The sequence below is a fragment of the Phoca vitulina genome, unplaced genomic scaffold, assembly GCF_004348235.1.
Source record: "Phoca vitulina isolate PV1807 unplaced genomic scaffold, GSC_HSeal_1.0 scaffold22, whole genome shotgun sequence".
In the NCBI taxonomy this organism is placed as follows: domain Eukaryota; kingdom Metazoa; phylum Chordata; class Mammalia; order Carnivora; family Phocidae; genus Phoca; species Phoca vitulina.
Genome location: NW_022589725.1, coordinates 10,896,755 through 10,912,053, shown reverse-complemented (window position 1 = coordinate 10,912,053; position 15,299 = coordinate 10,896,755). Strand labels below are relative to the sequence as shown.

The window sequence follows — 15,299 nt, the reverse complement described above, 5'->3', positions numbered from 1 at the left end:
AGACCCATGGCCTACTCCCAGGGGCTCTTGTGAGGATTCGTGAAATTCTGGCCCAGAAGCACAACCTGCTAATGACAGCTGAGCTCTCAGGTCAGTGTCTGGTGTTGGTGCATCAGAACCTGCCCTCATCTTCAGGCTGGCATCCCAACAGTATTTGACTGTTTCTCAGCACCGCTGCTGATATCAGGCACTTGGCCAGGATCCCAGCTCTTGCCTAATGTGAGCTGCTCAAGCTCAGCACATTTCCTGTGGAGATGAAGTATCATACCCTTCCTCAGATCTGGGTACCTTTTGCCTAGAATATTTCATTCAATCCCATAGCCTGCATAATGCCTCCTCATTCTTCAGGTCTCAGCTTAAAACATCATTTTCTCCAGAAAGCCGCCTCTGATTTGGCAGAGGAGCAAAGCATCCCAGCTACATGCTCCTACAGTACCATGTAATTTTGCTATCACAACATTTAACATTTAACACATGGTATTAGTCTTTCTGGCTGGCATAAAACTGATATGATGAAGACAGAGACCGTCTTTTCATTCTTATATTCCCCAGGGCCTGGCATGTATAAGTACTAAATATATATCTGATAGGGGCGCCTGGGTGGCTCAGTTGGTTAAGCGACTGCCTTCGGCTCAGGTCATGATCCCGGAGTCCCGGGATCGAGTCCCACATCGGGCTCCCTGCTCGGCGGGGAGTCTGCTTCTCCCTCTAACCCTACCCCCTCTTGCGCTCTCTCTCTCTCTCAAATAAATAAATAAAATCTTTAAAAAAAAAAAAATATATATATATATATATATCTGATAGACGGTTACTAATAATTTCTGATTATATACCTCTTTGCATGAGGCACCATACTAGGTACCAAGGACACAATGGTGAGCAAAACCAGACACCTCCTGCCCTTGCAGAGTGCACAGATTAATTACCTATCACATAAATAGACATAAAGTTACAGCTGTGATGTTATGAAGGAGAACATGGTGCTATGATTTCTCATAGCAGTGACCAGGGAGCTAGGTAAAAACAGTAGGAAGTTCATGAGGAGAAGAGAAGAAGGAAGAGGGAAGCACATTCCCTGCAATGGGTGTAACATACACACAGGCTTGTGACAAGGGATGAGAATGGCATGTCTGAGTTGCTGAGGGAACTCAGATGAGGCTGGGAGAGGCTGACAGGGGCCAGACCACATGGAAACTTGGGGTCCATGTTGGTGCTTTTAGACTTTAATCCTAATTACAATGTAAATCACTGAAGGGTTTTAAGCTGGAGTAGCAATGGAGATGGGGCAAAGTGGATGAATTTGGGTCACCTGAGATAAAATCAGCGGCTTTCTGTGATGGATATGAGAGATGTGAGGATGAGGGAGAGGTGCCAAGGAGGATGTGCCCAATGGACAGATGGTGGTGCCATTCCCTGAGGTGGGGAACACTGGCAAATGACCTGACATTGTGGGTGAAATCAGACATGCTGAATTTGAAGTCCTGCTAAGGTTGTACATGCAGTTGTCTACGATTTCTAGAGGTCTGTACTAGAAGTACAAATTCATGAGTTGTCTGTGAAAAGTTGTAACTAAGAAAGTGGGGCATGAGTGAGATCAGTTAGGGAGAGAAGAGTTGGAGAGAAAGGGTGACTCAGGATCGAAGTATGAGGAAAGCCAACATCTAATATCTGCATACAGAGGTTGAGAAGGAAAAGTCAGAGAGGCAGAAAACGATATCAAGAGCTCTAGGTCAGAGAAGTCAAGGACAGCGTGCATTCGAAAAGGAGACATCAGTCAAGAGAGGAGAGAAAACTGGTAAGGTTCCTGACAAGGTCAGAGAAGATGGGATCAAAGAGGCGCAAGTGGAGGAACTGGCCTTAGACTTGAGGAGTGACAGCTGCTCTATTATGGTAGGAGCAAAGGAGGATCCTGGTAGATTTATGTCTTGGTAGCAAGAGCTGAAGCAGTTCTATTTTCTCTGTGAAGGGGTGAGAGTCTCTGCTGAGAGAGAGGAGAGAAAAGTAGAGGCCAGAGGAGTGGGAAAGAGAGCTGACCACAGGGAAATGGCTGGGCTATATTGAGGCCCTATCTGAACAGGTGATCATGCATCAATCTGCCCTGTTATGTTCTTTTTTTTTCCCCAACAGTGCTTGCTGCTGTGTACACACACAGAAAACACACAGGTAAACGAACTAAGGAAGGACAAATAGTAGAAGTCAAAGTAATAGAAGCAAAGATGAAAAACAAAGTCCTCTGCTGTGGTGATAAAGATCCCATTCTTCTATCTGACCCACAATGGCACCCACACCCCACTGCTAACCTTTAGTAGAGCTGGAGGCTGAAGCAGGCCGAGAGGATCGCTTGCGATGTCCATTTTCCACACTTTCAGAAGCCACAGTTGGCTCTTCAGTTCGGGAGTTTCTGCGGCTTGGGGTTTTGGACTTTTCAATGATCTCTTTGGGCTCACTGCCGACAAAGGGAAGCACAAAGTTTCCAAGGAGGTGAGGGAATCAAGTCACACACAAAAAAAGGGTTCTTCAGATAGAGTTTCATTTGTAAGGCAGGAGATTAGGAACTATACAGTCATTCTGAAGAGAAAATATTCCATCCTGGGACAATGAACACAATTACCTTCTATATTACTGACAATTTAAGAGTGAGTCTAGTTTGTTACACTAGTAAAAATAAAATACTAAAGCATATTGCTGGTGAAATTGTGGAAAAACAGGTAAGAAATTAAGAACTTGGAACAAAAATTCCCAAACTTCCTCACCCATTTTTCTAAAATAACAATATTCCCTTTCAAAAAGTAATAGTATCTAAAATCTAGGAAAAAAAAAATAAAAAAAATCTAGGAAATTAAGAATATATACTGGCATTTCCTATGAGCCTGGTATAGTCAGATAATGGCATGTTATAAGTCACATTATAGAATATACATGAGGATATATTCACAGTATACTATTGGGTATACTGATTGCCCCTACCTCAATCCCCCTTTTTTAGTATGCAGAGATTTAAAATTGGTAATATGCAGTACTACTAAGGGTATGGGGAGAGAAACTCCTGATATAAATTATATAACCCAATAGTTCTCAATAGGGGCATTTTGCCTCCCAGGAGACATTTAGCAATGTCTGGAGACATTTCCGATTGTTAAAATGACTGTCTTGACTGAGGCACGGATGCTACTGGCTTCTTCTGGGTAGAGGCCAGGCATGCCACTGAACATTCTATAATGCATAAGACAGCTCTTCTGTGTAACACCCCGCCCTGGTGAAGAATTATCTGATCCAAACTGTCAATAACGCCAAGGCTGAGAAACGCTGGTGTAATCCTCTGGCTCAGCAATTCCATTTCTAGGTGCCTAAGGAAACAAATCTTTTTACAGCGCTCTAATTACACACAAGGATGTCAAAGCATTTTATTTATACTAATGAAGACAGAAGACCTAAATACTTTACAATAGATTATAAAACTAAAACATGGCACATCCATATTCAGTCATGAAAAATCATGTTGTAAGTTTATTTAATGATAAAAACTGTTTATGATACATTATTGTGGGAAAAAAGTTACCAATATTATGAATAGTATAATCCCATTTTCATCATAATACATGTTGAGTATATATATGTAACCACATATAAATGAATGTGAGATACATATGTGTGTGTGTGCATGATGTATAGTGCTTATATATAAAAAACACTAACTAGCAGGTTATATAAATATTAGATATAGTATTTATATGTAAAATACTCCCTATCTGTATACATACTCTCAAGAGAAGTAGAGGAAGATGAACTAAAATATACATAGTGAGTATTGTTTGAGTCACAGGAATACTGGTTTACTGGTAATTTTCTTCTTTTTAATTCTCTGACCTGAATTCCAAATTTTCTTTAATAAACTTTTTACTGCTTTCATGGTTCAAAAAAATGAATGTCAAAATCATTAGGGAAAAAAAGCTGATTAAATTTGCTTATAAGGCATGGAACTGAAACAAAAGTAGTACAACAAAGAAAACAAAAGAAGCTGGTCAAAGGGATGCCTCTTCGGGAAGTCTTCCATGACCTCACTTCCCAAGTGAAGTTGTCTCTTCTGTCTTTTTGGTTCACAATCTGTCTCTGGCATTCTAGAGCACCCATCAGATTGTACAGCGTATTTTCTTTTAATATCTTCTGCCTTCCACTAGATCAGGAGCTCCTTAGCGGCATGAACCATGGCCTATCAACTATCCCTAACCCCTCCATTTTCACTCCTGCCTGAGGATCCTTCACTAGTGGCACTATGGCTGGAAATCTGGCCATACTGTTCGCTACCTTGTTTTATATCTAACCACTGCCCCACAAGCCAAGGGAAGTGAAGAAGCAGCGAGGCTGGAGCTGGGGTGGAATTGTAAGTCAAGGGGTATTTACATATCCTTTTAGAGATGTTACAGATGGCTTTCTGGCTAGGAGCCCAGAAAATGGTCAAAGCCTCTGAGGAAGAAAGATTCCTAATAGAGGTGCCTCTTTCTTCTGGCAAAACAAAAGCCACAGTAGTACTGTCCTGGTATTTATATGGTCAGTGCTCAGACAGCTCTGGAAACAAACACCCACAGGATATTTTTGGTGTGATTATCTTCTTTCTATAGCCACACAGTTGGTGCATGCTTGAGAAAGGCAAATGATTTCAAGTATTAGCCCAATCCAAATAAAAATACAGGCAGAATGATGTAGTCAGAATATCAATGAGTTTGGAGGCAGAAGAACAGGGGTCAAGTCTTACCTATATATTTACTGGCCATGATATTTAACTTTTTCTATGCTTCAGATTCCTGATCTATAAATCCCCATGTTGTCTGCTGCAATACATAAGTGTGAGGGCTCTGGAGTCAGAGCCACTTACTAAATCTGTGGTCTTGGGCAATTTAGTTAACTTCTCTGAGCTTTAGGTTCCTTATCTTTGAGACAGAATTTACCTTCCTAATAGATACTGTGAAAATTAAATGAGATAATACACTTAGGGGGCTTGCAGCCCAGTGCACGGCATGGAATGCATTCACATAAATGTTGGCTATTATAACCACCTCAGAGGGCTGATAGGAGGATTACATGAGAAAATGATTGTGAAGATGTTTTACAAACTAAGTTGTACAAATATGATAGATTCTCTAAAATGTCGTCTAATGTATTAGTACACTAAAAAAGGAATGACTTTTGAAAAATAATAATACTTTTCTCCATGGGGTTAATGAGGTTGAAGTCACAGGTGTATTTCATTTTGTTAGGTCGTGGGGCTTATAGTATAACAGAAAAAGCCTGAGTTTTGGGGTCAGACCCCACCTGGTTCTCTCTCTTATGCTTGGAGGAACAAACAGCTGTACTTCAGAAGGTGTTGCAAGAACTATTATTAATGACAATATAGCAACAGCTCCTACATACTGAACATTTACTATTTACTCACTATGGTGAGTGCTGAACATGTTCTCTCATTCAGTTTTCAAAACAACCAAAAAAGGGAGAAACTTAGCCACCAAGTTTTATTAACAGAAATGTTACTTCTGAGGGGTTAGGACTCATGACAGCTCCCCTGCTTTAGTAGGGAAAACAGACTGGTACAAAGAGTGAAGGAAAAGGCCAAGGTGAAAAGAGGTTTAAAGGATGAGAAAGCCGATACCCTTCAAAGAGGCTTATGCCATTTTCATGCTGAGTCTGCAGAATGATCATCTTACCTTTGTCCAGAGACTATGGCAGCATTTGCCTCGAGTTCTGTGAAAAATACAAAGGACAGAAATGAGATGTGGGAGCTCCTGTTGTCTATGTCCACTGGGAGAAGCACGGTGTCTATGAGAATTCTGAATGCCCTATTTAGGCTAACATGTCTCTGTGTCCAACAGGATTCTCACCCTACATGGTACAGAGACAGAGTTGGCAGGGACACAACTCAGTTGTCTGGGGCATAAGACACTTACTTGGTCTATTTTTACTTCTACTCCACACTGTGAAATAATCCTGTTTGGATCAATAGAATTAAATTCACACTGCCTGGTTCATATTTCACCCAGCTATAACTAGGTTAGTAAAATAAGCCTCTTCCTCTCATGTAGAAGAGATTGTTTTTATTCTTAAAATATCTCCACCCTCTTGACACTTGTTTTTAAAGACAGTAACCTTCAAATATGTCTTGAATATCTATTCAGGATGCATTCTCTTCCAAAGGACTTCCTCACTGAGCTTTAGAGGGCAGATTGCTTTGCTTTGAGATAACACCCACAGACTCCATTATGTTCCTCTCTTCCTCAACCTCCCAGAAACGCCCTCCAAAAGGAAAACCTCAGTAATCTGTCTAGCAGGGTTTTACTTAAATGAGCACTCTATGGGTTTAACAGGCACTTCTTTCTCAGCCTCAGCAGAAAAACATCTTCCTCCATTATATGCTTTTAGTTCCATCTTTCCAAAAGACTTTTCTGATGCACCAGATAGCAGCGATCTCTCCTGCTTCTGGACTTCCACAGCTCTGTCCCTGTCCCCCTTTTAGAAAATTTAGCACTGCAGACTCAGTGTATGCCTAATCTACCCCACTGACTACATGTTAACCTCCCTGAAGGCAGTGAAGTCAGAGTGCATGGGTTAAAATTCTGACCCCACTGCTGATTAGCCATGTAACCTTGAGCAAATTACTTGACCTCTCTGTGCTCAATGCTTCATCTGAAAAAAAGGGGACAATCACTTTACCCACCTCAAAATTAAGAAGATTAAATGAAATAATACATATAAAAATTTAGTACAGCACCTGGCTCTTAGTAATAACTTAATATTAGCTATTATTATTATTGCTTTGATGCTCATGTTGATACAGCCTTAATGCGAGGAGCCTTTCATCTTCAATGCAAGATGAGGGAATCCCTGCTTCCCATTTGCTACTTAGCTCCCCATATCTAACCCATAAACCTTGGAAACCCCACCACATGAAACAGATACCACCTCACTGAGTACTCTCTCTGCTCCCTTGCTGGCTCCACTGGAGCATACAACAAACTCAGGTAACATGTGCTCAAAAATGAAAACAGCTCAAAGGAGGCTGATTACATAAAAATTTTGATTAGTTTGCTCATCTGAAACAAAATTCAGTGCTTCTGAGAACTTTAACACTATCACAGATAATTCATGTAAGTACAGATCAAAGGAATTTGGTGAAGGCAATTAGTGACTCTGGGGGCATTTTAAGGAGATTCATTTAAGTAAAACTTTTAAAAGGAACAGGATTCTTCGGCCAATTATTCTGATTTAGATGTAGGATATGATAAAACATATTTTTCTGGAGTAAAGAATTGGGGCAGGAAATGGAATTCCCTTCCTCTTTCTAGTTGCTTCTTTCCTCACCAAAAATGAATTTTACTATAAGCCCTTCTGTGAATAATTCGCTCCACTCCCACCCTTCTCAGGTGCCTAGCACAATCATGTGGGCAGTTGGTAGCAAAGGAAGAATCTGGGTGGCTGAAATGTTTTTAGCTCATCCATTCATTTCAGAGGCCTGATTTTACTCAGAGTGTGCAACAGAACATAGCATAGCACAAAGCACCTGAAGCCCATTTTAAAATAATCATAAGTTAGGGCACCTGGCTGGCTCAGTGGGTGGAGCATGTGACTCTTGATCTCAGGGTTGTGGGTTCAAGCCCCACACGGGGTATAGAGATGCCTTTAAAAAAAATCTTAAAAATAAATCACAAGTTATACCTTAATTTCAATGGCTTAGGCCCACAAAATTAAACACAGCAGTATTTTTTTGCTTACAAATTTTGTCAAGTGTGAACTGTATTGTAAATGAGATGCTAACCTCCTTGGGAAAGGTCATACTTTTTTTATTTTTTTTTTTGGTATCCCTCAATACCTCCAGTGACAAAGGGCCAGGCAAGACTAAACTGTAACATATTTATGATATTTCTCTGCTTTGGCATATTTATCTGCCTACGAAGGCAGTGCTGTTATTGCCATCAAGATCCTCGTGCGTTCAGAGCTGACACAGCATTCCACAACCATTATTTGTCAGATTACCATGGACTCCATCTTCCAGAAACACCATCCCTAGTGCTATTTGCAATTTCTTGGTCATGGGAAGAAACATAATGCCATCCAGAGATGACTGGAATGACTGACTCCCTGGGGAATGGCTGCCTCACTGTAGCAGAGGTTCTCAGAACAAGCCTCCACTCCTGTCATGAAAGTGCAATTACTAGCTTAGTGCAGTAACGCTTGCCACCCCAGCGAGCTGCCATATGCCAGTCAGTCAGCTGCCAGCTATGGGTGCCAGGGTCATGGAACAGGGCAAACTGTGCTATGGAAACCACCCATAGCTGGGTGGCAGGCAGACAATGGGCAGTGCAAGGCCCTTCTTGAGTTCCCTGGCTGACACCAGGAATGCATAAGACAGCAAACTGGTCCAGGGAAAATAACCTCAAATAGTCACAAGCTCTGCCGCTCAACTGAAGTCTGCTCTGAAGCCAGGAGGTGAGAGACTTTCAGCCACTTCCTGGCATCCTGAGGGGAGAAGCAGTTCCTTCACATGTAATCCATTCCATTCGGAGTTTTTCCAAAGCATGCCTTACCTGGTCTGGCAACAGACCCCTGCAGTATTGTGGCTGGAGTTTCCTTTGAGACTAAACTTGGTGAAGGGGCTAAGGTAAGGAAAAAAAAAAAAATACAGGCCTTTTACTTTCTTTTCTCAACAAAACAGAAAACACTGACTGAATCAAGGGCTCAGTAACTGCTGAATACACATCCTCTTGGAGGGCATTTCAACTGCCTTGAAAGGACATTTCAAAACTTACTTAAAAAATTAGCTATTGTACCACACAGTAACATAGACCACCAGCAGGGGTATTTGTTTTTCCCTTTTGTGTGTACCAAGATCAAGGAAGGAGGTGGTCAGGAGGACAAGAGCACCCACGATTTTTGCTTCTTAGGGGCATGTTCTATCCAGTACTCTGAAAAACTCCAAAGCATACCTTAGTAGGCAACCCAAACACTTTCAGAGGAACAATTATACCATTCACCTTAGCATTTAAAAACTGTCTCGTCCCTGTAAAGATTACACACAGCCCTTGAGACCTGAAATGAATCAATCATACAATTTCTTTTATACTTTTCTACAGCACCTGGCAAAGAGTGATGGTCATAAAGCAGATATTCAATTCATACTTGATGAATAAATCATTTGATATGTCATTTACTTGTCTAACAAACAGTTACCAAGAACTTAATTAGGGGCAAGGCACTGTGCCAGGCACCTTTCAAGACCAATTATTATTTTTGCCCATCAGGAACGCAGTCCAGTATAAAGATAAGATACACACATGTGGTACACTGGAGTGCACTGGGATGTTATATGAAGAAGCCTCATAAAGTATAAAGTGCTATGGGAATCAAAAGCAAGGATCAATTCTAGATTGAGAAAACTGATGGCACAATGGAGGGAATAAACATCAGAATTATGCTTCGGAGGACAGAGAGTACTTAGGTCCTTGAAGAGGAATGGAACAGGATACGCAATGTACTCTAGAATGGGAGCTTCCCGGATCATACAGTAAAGATTAAGGGCATAGATATGCCACAGTCACTCAAGGATTATGTCCTCCCATCTTGACATTTCAGTCTAACATCCTAGATAAACTCTGTAACAGTAAGTTTTACCCGATTGTGGAAATTGTGAATTTTGTAGATTTCTCTACCTGCCTAGTCAGTAATGCATTTGTATTAAGAATTTATTTTGGATGCTTATCTCATAAAGCTTAAAACTATACCTTAGCTTTTATTTTTAACTCTAGTATTGGTTTCTCACATTTTCAAGATAAAAACCCAAAAGCCTCTTGAAAAAGAATGGAAACAATCTCAACTAAAATTGAGGGTTTTTTTTTCCAACTACAGGTTCATCTCCCCAAAACTCATATATTCCTCTAAGATTATATATGATCCAGATAAAAATATTTTTTCATCACTTCACCATTATTCTCTGGGTATGTGGGGGGAAAGTTCTAGAATAGAAACATTTAATAGCAGAGAATATATTTAAGTCACACCAGGTTTCTTCAATCTTAGAGGTCACTTAGAGGCAGAACTAGAACCAGAAACCTAGAGCACCCAGACCTGTGAAGTCTCTTGTCTCCTGTAAGGGCAGTGAACTCTTCAAGGGCCTTTATCCCTCCTTGTATCTCCAGCATTGAAGTACAGAGGCAGAGAGAAGGGGAATTAACCTTTCCAAAGCTCTGAGTGAGGCAGTGTGCTGGCCACTTTATGCTAAGGCCTCTCCTTGTATCTGTATAAATTCTGGGAGGTAGGAATTACAGCCTCCCTTTTACAAGTCAAGTACATGACTTACAAGAGGTTAAGGAATTTATCCAACTGTGATTGATAACCAGAATCTGAACTCTGATCATACCCTGAAGCTTATGTTTTGAGGGCTTACCACTCAAAAATGTTCAGCTGCATTAAAAAAGATAGGCACTATTTGCTTCCCTAGGATATAGCAAAGGTCCTTCTCAGCTTTGGCAGTGCGTGATTGGCTCTACTCTGCGGAAACAGAGCTTCTATACCATTGAGGCCTCACAGAAGAAGGAACATGTGTGTGTGAGAGGCAGGGTGTGAAGGGAGGAGGGGAGGTGTAAGGACACCAATGCTCCCGTCATTTGCCCACCTTAACAGTACATAGGAAATAATCTAAGGATATACACAAATTGGAATGGCCTAATTTACAAAGAGACTGCATCAAAGAGAAATCAGTAATAATTACTTACATGTGATTACTATGTTCTGTGCTAAGCACATGATATGCATTACCTCACTGAATTCTTAACAACTATTGCTGTCTCTATATTACAAAGAAGGAAACTCAAGTTTGGAGTAGTCAAGTAACTTACCTAAACCCATAGAGCTGGTAAATGCTGGCACTGTGATACTAACTCAAGCCTGTCTCTCAACCACTTTGCATCTCCTGTGTCTATAATCATGAAACCTGGGTTTTTGAAAAGCTCTCCTTTGGAGTAGCCAGTCAGAAGAGAATAGTCTCTGGGATAGAGTACAATGAGGAAGGGGCCATGAGAACCCTGCTCTGAAACTGTTGAGAGCAAGTCATTATCACAGTAAGGAGAACTTGCAGAAGCTGCTATTCACCTTTAAGGGACAATGTTAAACTGGAGGTTCACAGTATGGACTTTGAACAGATACTGAACTCTGAGCTTCGATCTTCTCATCCACAGAATGGGGTTAGGGTTACCTGACATGGTTGGTATGATGATGATGTGAGATAACATATGTAAAGAGGCTGCCTTGTAAAGTGACAAACTTTATATAAATGAAAGGCCTACCATTATTTCAGGAGCTGAGAGAGAACCATGTTAATAAATGTAAACTTTTTTTTTTTTTAAGTATATTTCCCAATATACTTCCAATAAATAAAACTACCACTATTGCCATCTGGCCCATTCTTCTTCCTCCAAGTAGAAAAGAAGTCATGCTTTCTTTTGTGGGATAGGTCATCAAAAAATTCACATGAGGAGATGATGCCAGGCCCCAAGTACATACCTATGCTGGGCAGAAGCTCTGGATGGGATCCCACCTTCTCCTCCACTAGGCCACCCGCACGTGGCTCAGGTGCTATGCCAACATGATTGTTTTTTGTGGCTGGCGCCGTGGAGATGAGCTCAGAGGGTACCAAAGTGGTTACTATTGAGCGCATACTGGTGGGGAGAGTACCGCCAGGTAAGCTGGGTCCTGCCGAAGTGGAGCCCGGGCCCACAGGGCTAGAGGTCATTTTTAGCAGAGTGGGTGCTGGGGGTGTTGGGGTTTTACTGTCCAGCTCTGTGGATAACTGCTCTGTTCCCATGAGCCCTGGAGTTGTGGTCTCCAGCCCTTGGCCTTCAGTCTCTCCATCTGCACCATATTGCTCTTCCCCTTTCTCAAGAGAACCTGTAACTTTCTTACATGCCTTGGTCAACAAAATCTGGCCGATTTTGTCCACTTTTCCTTTGCCCTTACTAGAGGAGACTGGGCTTCGCCGGCTGACAGATGAGCCTGGACTATTGGTCAAAAGGGGAGAAACCATTGTGGTTGACTGTGAGGAGGGCAGAGTGCTCTGATCTGCGGAGGTGCTCACCTGAGGACTAGCCTCATCTGGATTCAATTCTTTCACTTGCTGGACAGGGGGATGAGGAGGGACAACTGGAGAAGTGGTACAAGGCGGGGAAGGAAGCTGAACAGGGGTGGCTCGTGAGTTAAGGACTAAGGGTCGACCAGTCTGTATGTTTGGAGCAGTACTACTGGAGGGGGCATTAGGTGGTACAGGAGCAGATGAAAATTTTATGTTCTGAGGTATGTGTAAAGGGCCAACAACTGCAACAGAGGGAGGCATCAAGCCAGAGTTGGTTGTCAGTGGGGCTGCAGGAATAGTGCTTGGCTGTGATCCTTTCATAACCTGAATTATTGAGGATGAATTGATAAAGACAGGTGTAATGAACTGAGGCCGGGCATTAGACTGAGCAGCTGACTGTCCCTCAGAAACCATAACCTTGCTGCCCACATTGGGCATTGTGACAACTGTTGACATCAATGCAGACTGCAGGTGAGTTGGCAGAGCTGCTGATGTGTTAGCTGAAGTTGTGATAGGATTGGAAGTTACAAAAACAGTTATCTGATTTGGGGGCAAGGAAGTGGAGATGGAGGAAGAGCTGACAGGTCTTGACATTACTGGAGGGATGCTTGGTGCAACATTAGAACTGACCTCACTCAATTCTGGATGCACAAGGGTTGAACACGGCTCATTAGCGTGAGGTAAATTTAGGGAATTAGAGGGTTCTTTAGAAGAAGACGGATCCTGCAGTGTGGGAATGACAGATGCTTTTTTCAGGTCCTCCCCAGAAACTAATGGAGGTGTTACTTCCAGATCTGTAAGCCCAGGGGGTTTAATGGTCACGTTAGGAGCTCCAGAGTTGTCAAGAAGTTGACTTAACGATGTCGGTGCTTCCCTCATAGCAGGAGACACCAAATTTTTGTTCTCTTCAACACCGGGAAGTTTGTTAGGATCCGGAGGTTGCCCATCCTTTTTAGATTGATCTTCAGGGACAACCATTTTAACTTCTTGGGCAGGGACTGCTTTGAGCTCAATGTTTACTTGCTCCTTCCTACCCTGGGCATTCTGGCAATCGCTGTCCTGAGGCACATTCAAGCTCTCCTTGTTATCCTCGAGAACACCCCCCACTGCAGCCACAGGCATGGTAGGATTCTGAGGATTCAGCCCGCTGTTGTTAGGGAAGCTCCCAGGTACAGGGGGATTGGTCAAAGGAGTGGGACTAATCAATACATTTCTTGGCAACTCCACATTTTGCAACAGGGTTGTGTTTGTTTGAGAGGCCAGAGTAAGCTTAGGGGTTTTGGAATTTTGTCTCCCAGGACTTGGGGTGGTTTTCCTACTGGACCCAGGACTAGACCTGCGACTGTTGCTTGGACTAGCCCGTTTTGTTGCTCCAGAATTAGACTGCTTTCCAGAATTCACCACCACAGAATCTAATTTGTGAGTTTGTGGGGCAGCAAAATTAGAAGGATTATTCATGGTAAGATTTGAAGGTGCTTGCCCGATGGCCTTTAATGTTGTTGGATTTAGGCCTTGCTGATCAAAGCCCCTGTTTAAATTTGGCCTAGGAGGTAAAGGAATATTAATCTGTGGGGGGAAGAGTCCTGCTATGGAGGCATTGAGTCTTTCTGGGGATAGACTGATTTCTGACGGTTCTGTGCTGGGAGGGCGATTGTTGGGTGTCTGAGGATAGTAGGGTCTGGGACTGGCTCTGTTTGGTGTTTTAGGCCTAGATGTTTGGGTTGGAGCAGCCACATTTGGAAAATGGTGGCCATGGGAGCTGGGCAGGGAATTGACAGGGGGTTGCTGGGGAGTTGCACCTTGAGTTGCTGAAAGGGGTGATGGCCCGGGTTTTGGCCCCGTCATCATTAACTGATTTTGGGAAACCACTAAATGTGAAGGCATGTTGTTTGGGCCTCCTGAGACAGACGGTACTTCACTGCCACTCGCTTCAGGGAGTGAGGCCATCTCTCCCAGTGGTGAGCTAGAAGGATTCTGGGGGTTCTCCTGGTATACCATTTTCCTTGAATTGCTTCCCAAAGCAGTATTCACAGGCATAGGCATTCTCTGTTTATCAGGTGACGGTGGCACGGAGGAAGGTCCTTGCAAACTGACCATGACGGGCACACTGCCACTCTGCTGCATGGGCATTCTCTGGGAGTCTGGGTTCAGGGGGCCCCGTGGGGGGTGGACACTTTGGGAGACTGGAAGCCTAACTGATTTGGGGTCCTGCTGCATCATGAGCATCATCATCATCTGCTGCTGCTGCTGCGACTGTGGCTGACTGGGAGGCGGCGGCTGCTGTGGTGGCGGCGGCGGCAGCTGTGGCGGCGGCTGCTGCTGTGGTGGCTGTGGTGGGGCTGCCACGTGCTGCATGAGCTGAGGAGGGATCTGCTGAAGTGGCCTCTGTTCAACTGGTTGAGAAGGATAACCTAAAACAAGCCCCCCAAATCAGGGAAGTTAGATTTTCGGCAAGAAAAGCTCTGCTACCTTTAAAGCACAGCCAAGCAATACTCGTCTGGGCGGCGCGGGCAGGGCACGAACAGCTCAGGCATGGCCGCTCCTGGGGGCGTGAGGGCAGCCCCTCGCTTTCCAACATAAGCCAAGGGGCACACTGCTTACGGAAGCACAAAGCAAAGCATCCAGAACCTGGAGCTCCGTAGTCTTCAGGGTGTGAATGCGGCACGACTGCACCGAGACTACCAGACAGACACTGTGCGCTGCGCGCTCAGAGCGGCCGACTTCGTCCTAGCCACTCATTCAGAAGAAATGAGAACAATTCCCATCGACAGCAAGGAGCTGAACACCCAGCACTGGGCTCTCACGTGGGCATAATAAATATGCCACTGTCCTTGGGAATGAGCTAAGGCATTTAGGATTCACTTTTTCTGTTATCACTGATTAATTTTTTTAAGGCTAGATTTTGGGAAAATGCCAGCACCGAAGATAGCCTTTTTATTCTTTCAACAGAAGTAAAATATAAGATGCTAGGATTCAATTCCTTAAGAGGGACTTAAAATTACTCCAATCCATTGGCTCCATGCACCATGCTGCATCCTTCAGGCTCAATCCTTTGGGGACCGCAACTGAATTAAACTGCCCCTCTGATGTAAATCAGTTTAATAAATAGTAGGAGCTCATAGAAGCTGATACACACATTGAAAGTCAATTGAGGGCACTGAAGATTTTTTAATGGATATTAATTTACATT

General features: G+C 43.2%; 1 protein-coding gene across 8 annotated transcripts in view; it reads right to left on the bottom strand.

Annotated features, from left to right (window-relative positions):
- The window catches only part of NCOA6 (nuclear receptor coactivator 6), a 103,980-nt gene that overhangs the window by 6,116 nt on the left and 82,565 nt on the right, over positions 1-15,299 (bottom strand). For all 8 annotated transcript variants that reach the window (XM_032420174.1, XM_032420172.1, XM_032420171.1 and 5 more), the window contains 4 exons: positions 11,545-14,520; positions 8,574-8,642; positions 5,700-5,736; positions 2,301-2,446 (listed from right to left, as the gene is read on the bottom strand). In XM_032420174.1, the coding sequence (XP_032276065.1) occupies positions 2,301-2,446; positions 5,700-5,736; positions 8,574-8,642; positions 11,545-14,520 (3,228 nt within the window). The remainder of the gene's footprint in view (positions 1-2,300; positions 2,447-5,699; positions 5,737-8,573; positions 8,643-11,544; positions 14,521-15,299) is intronic.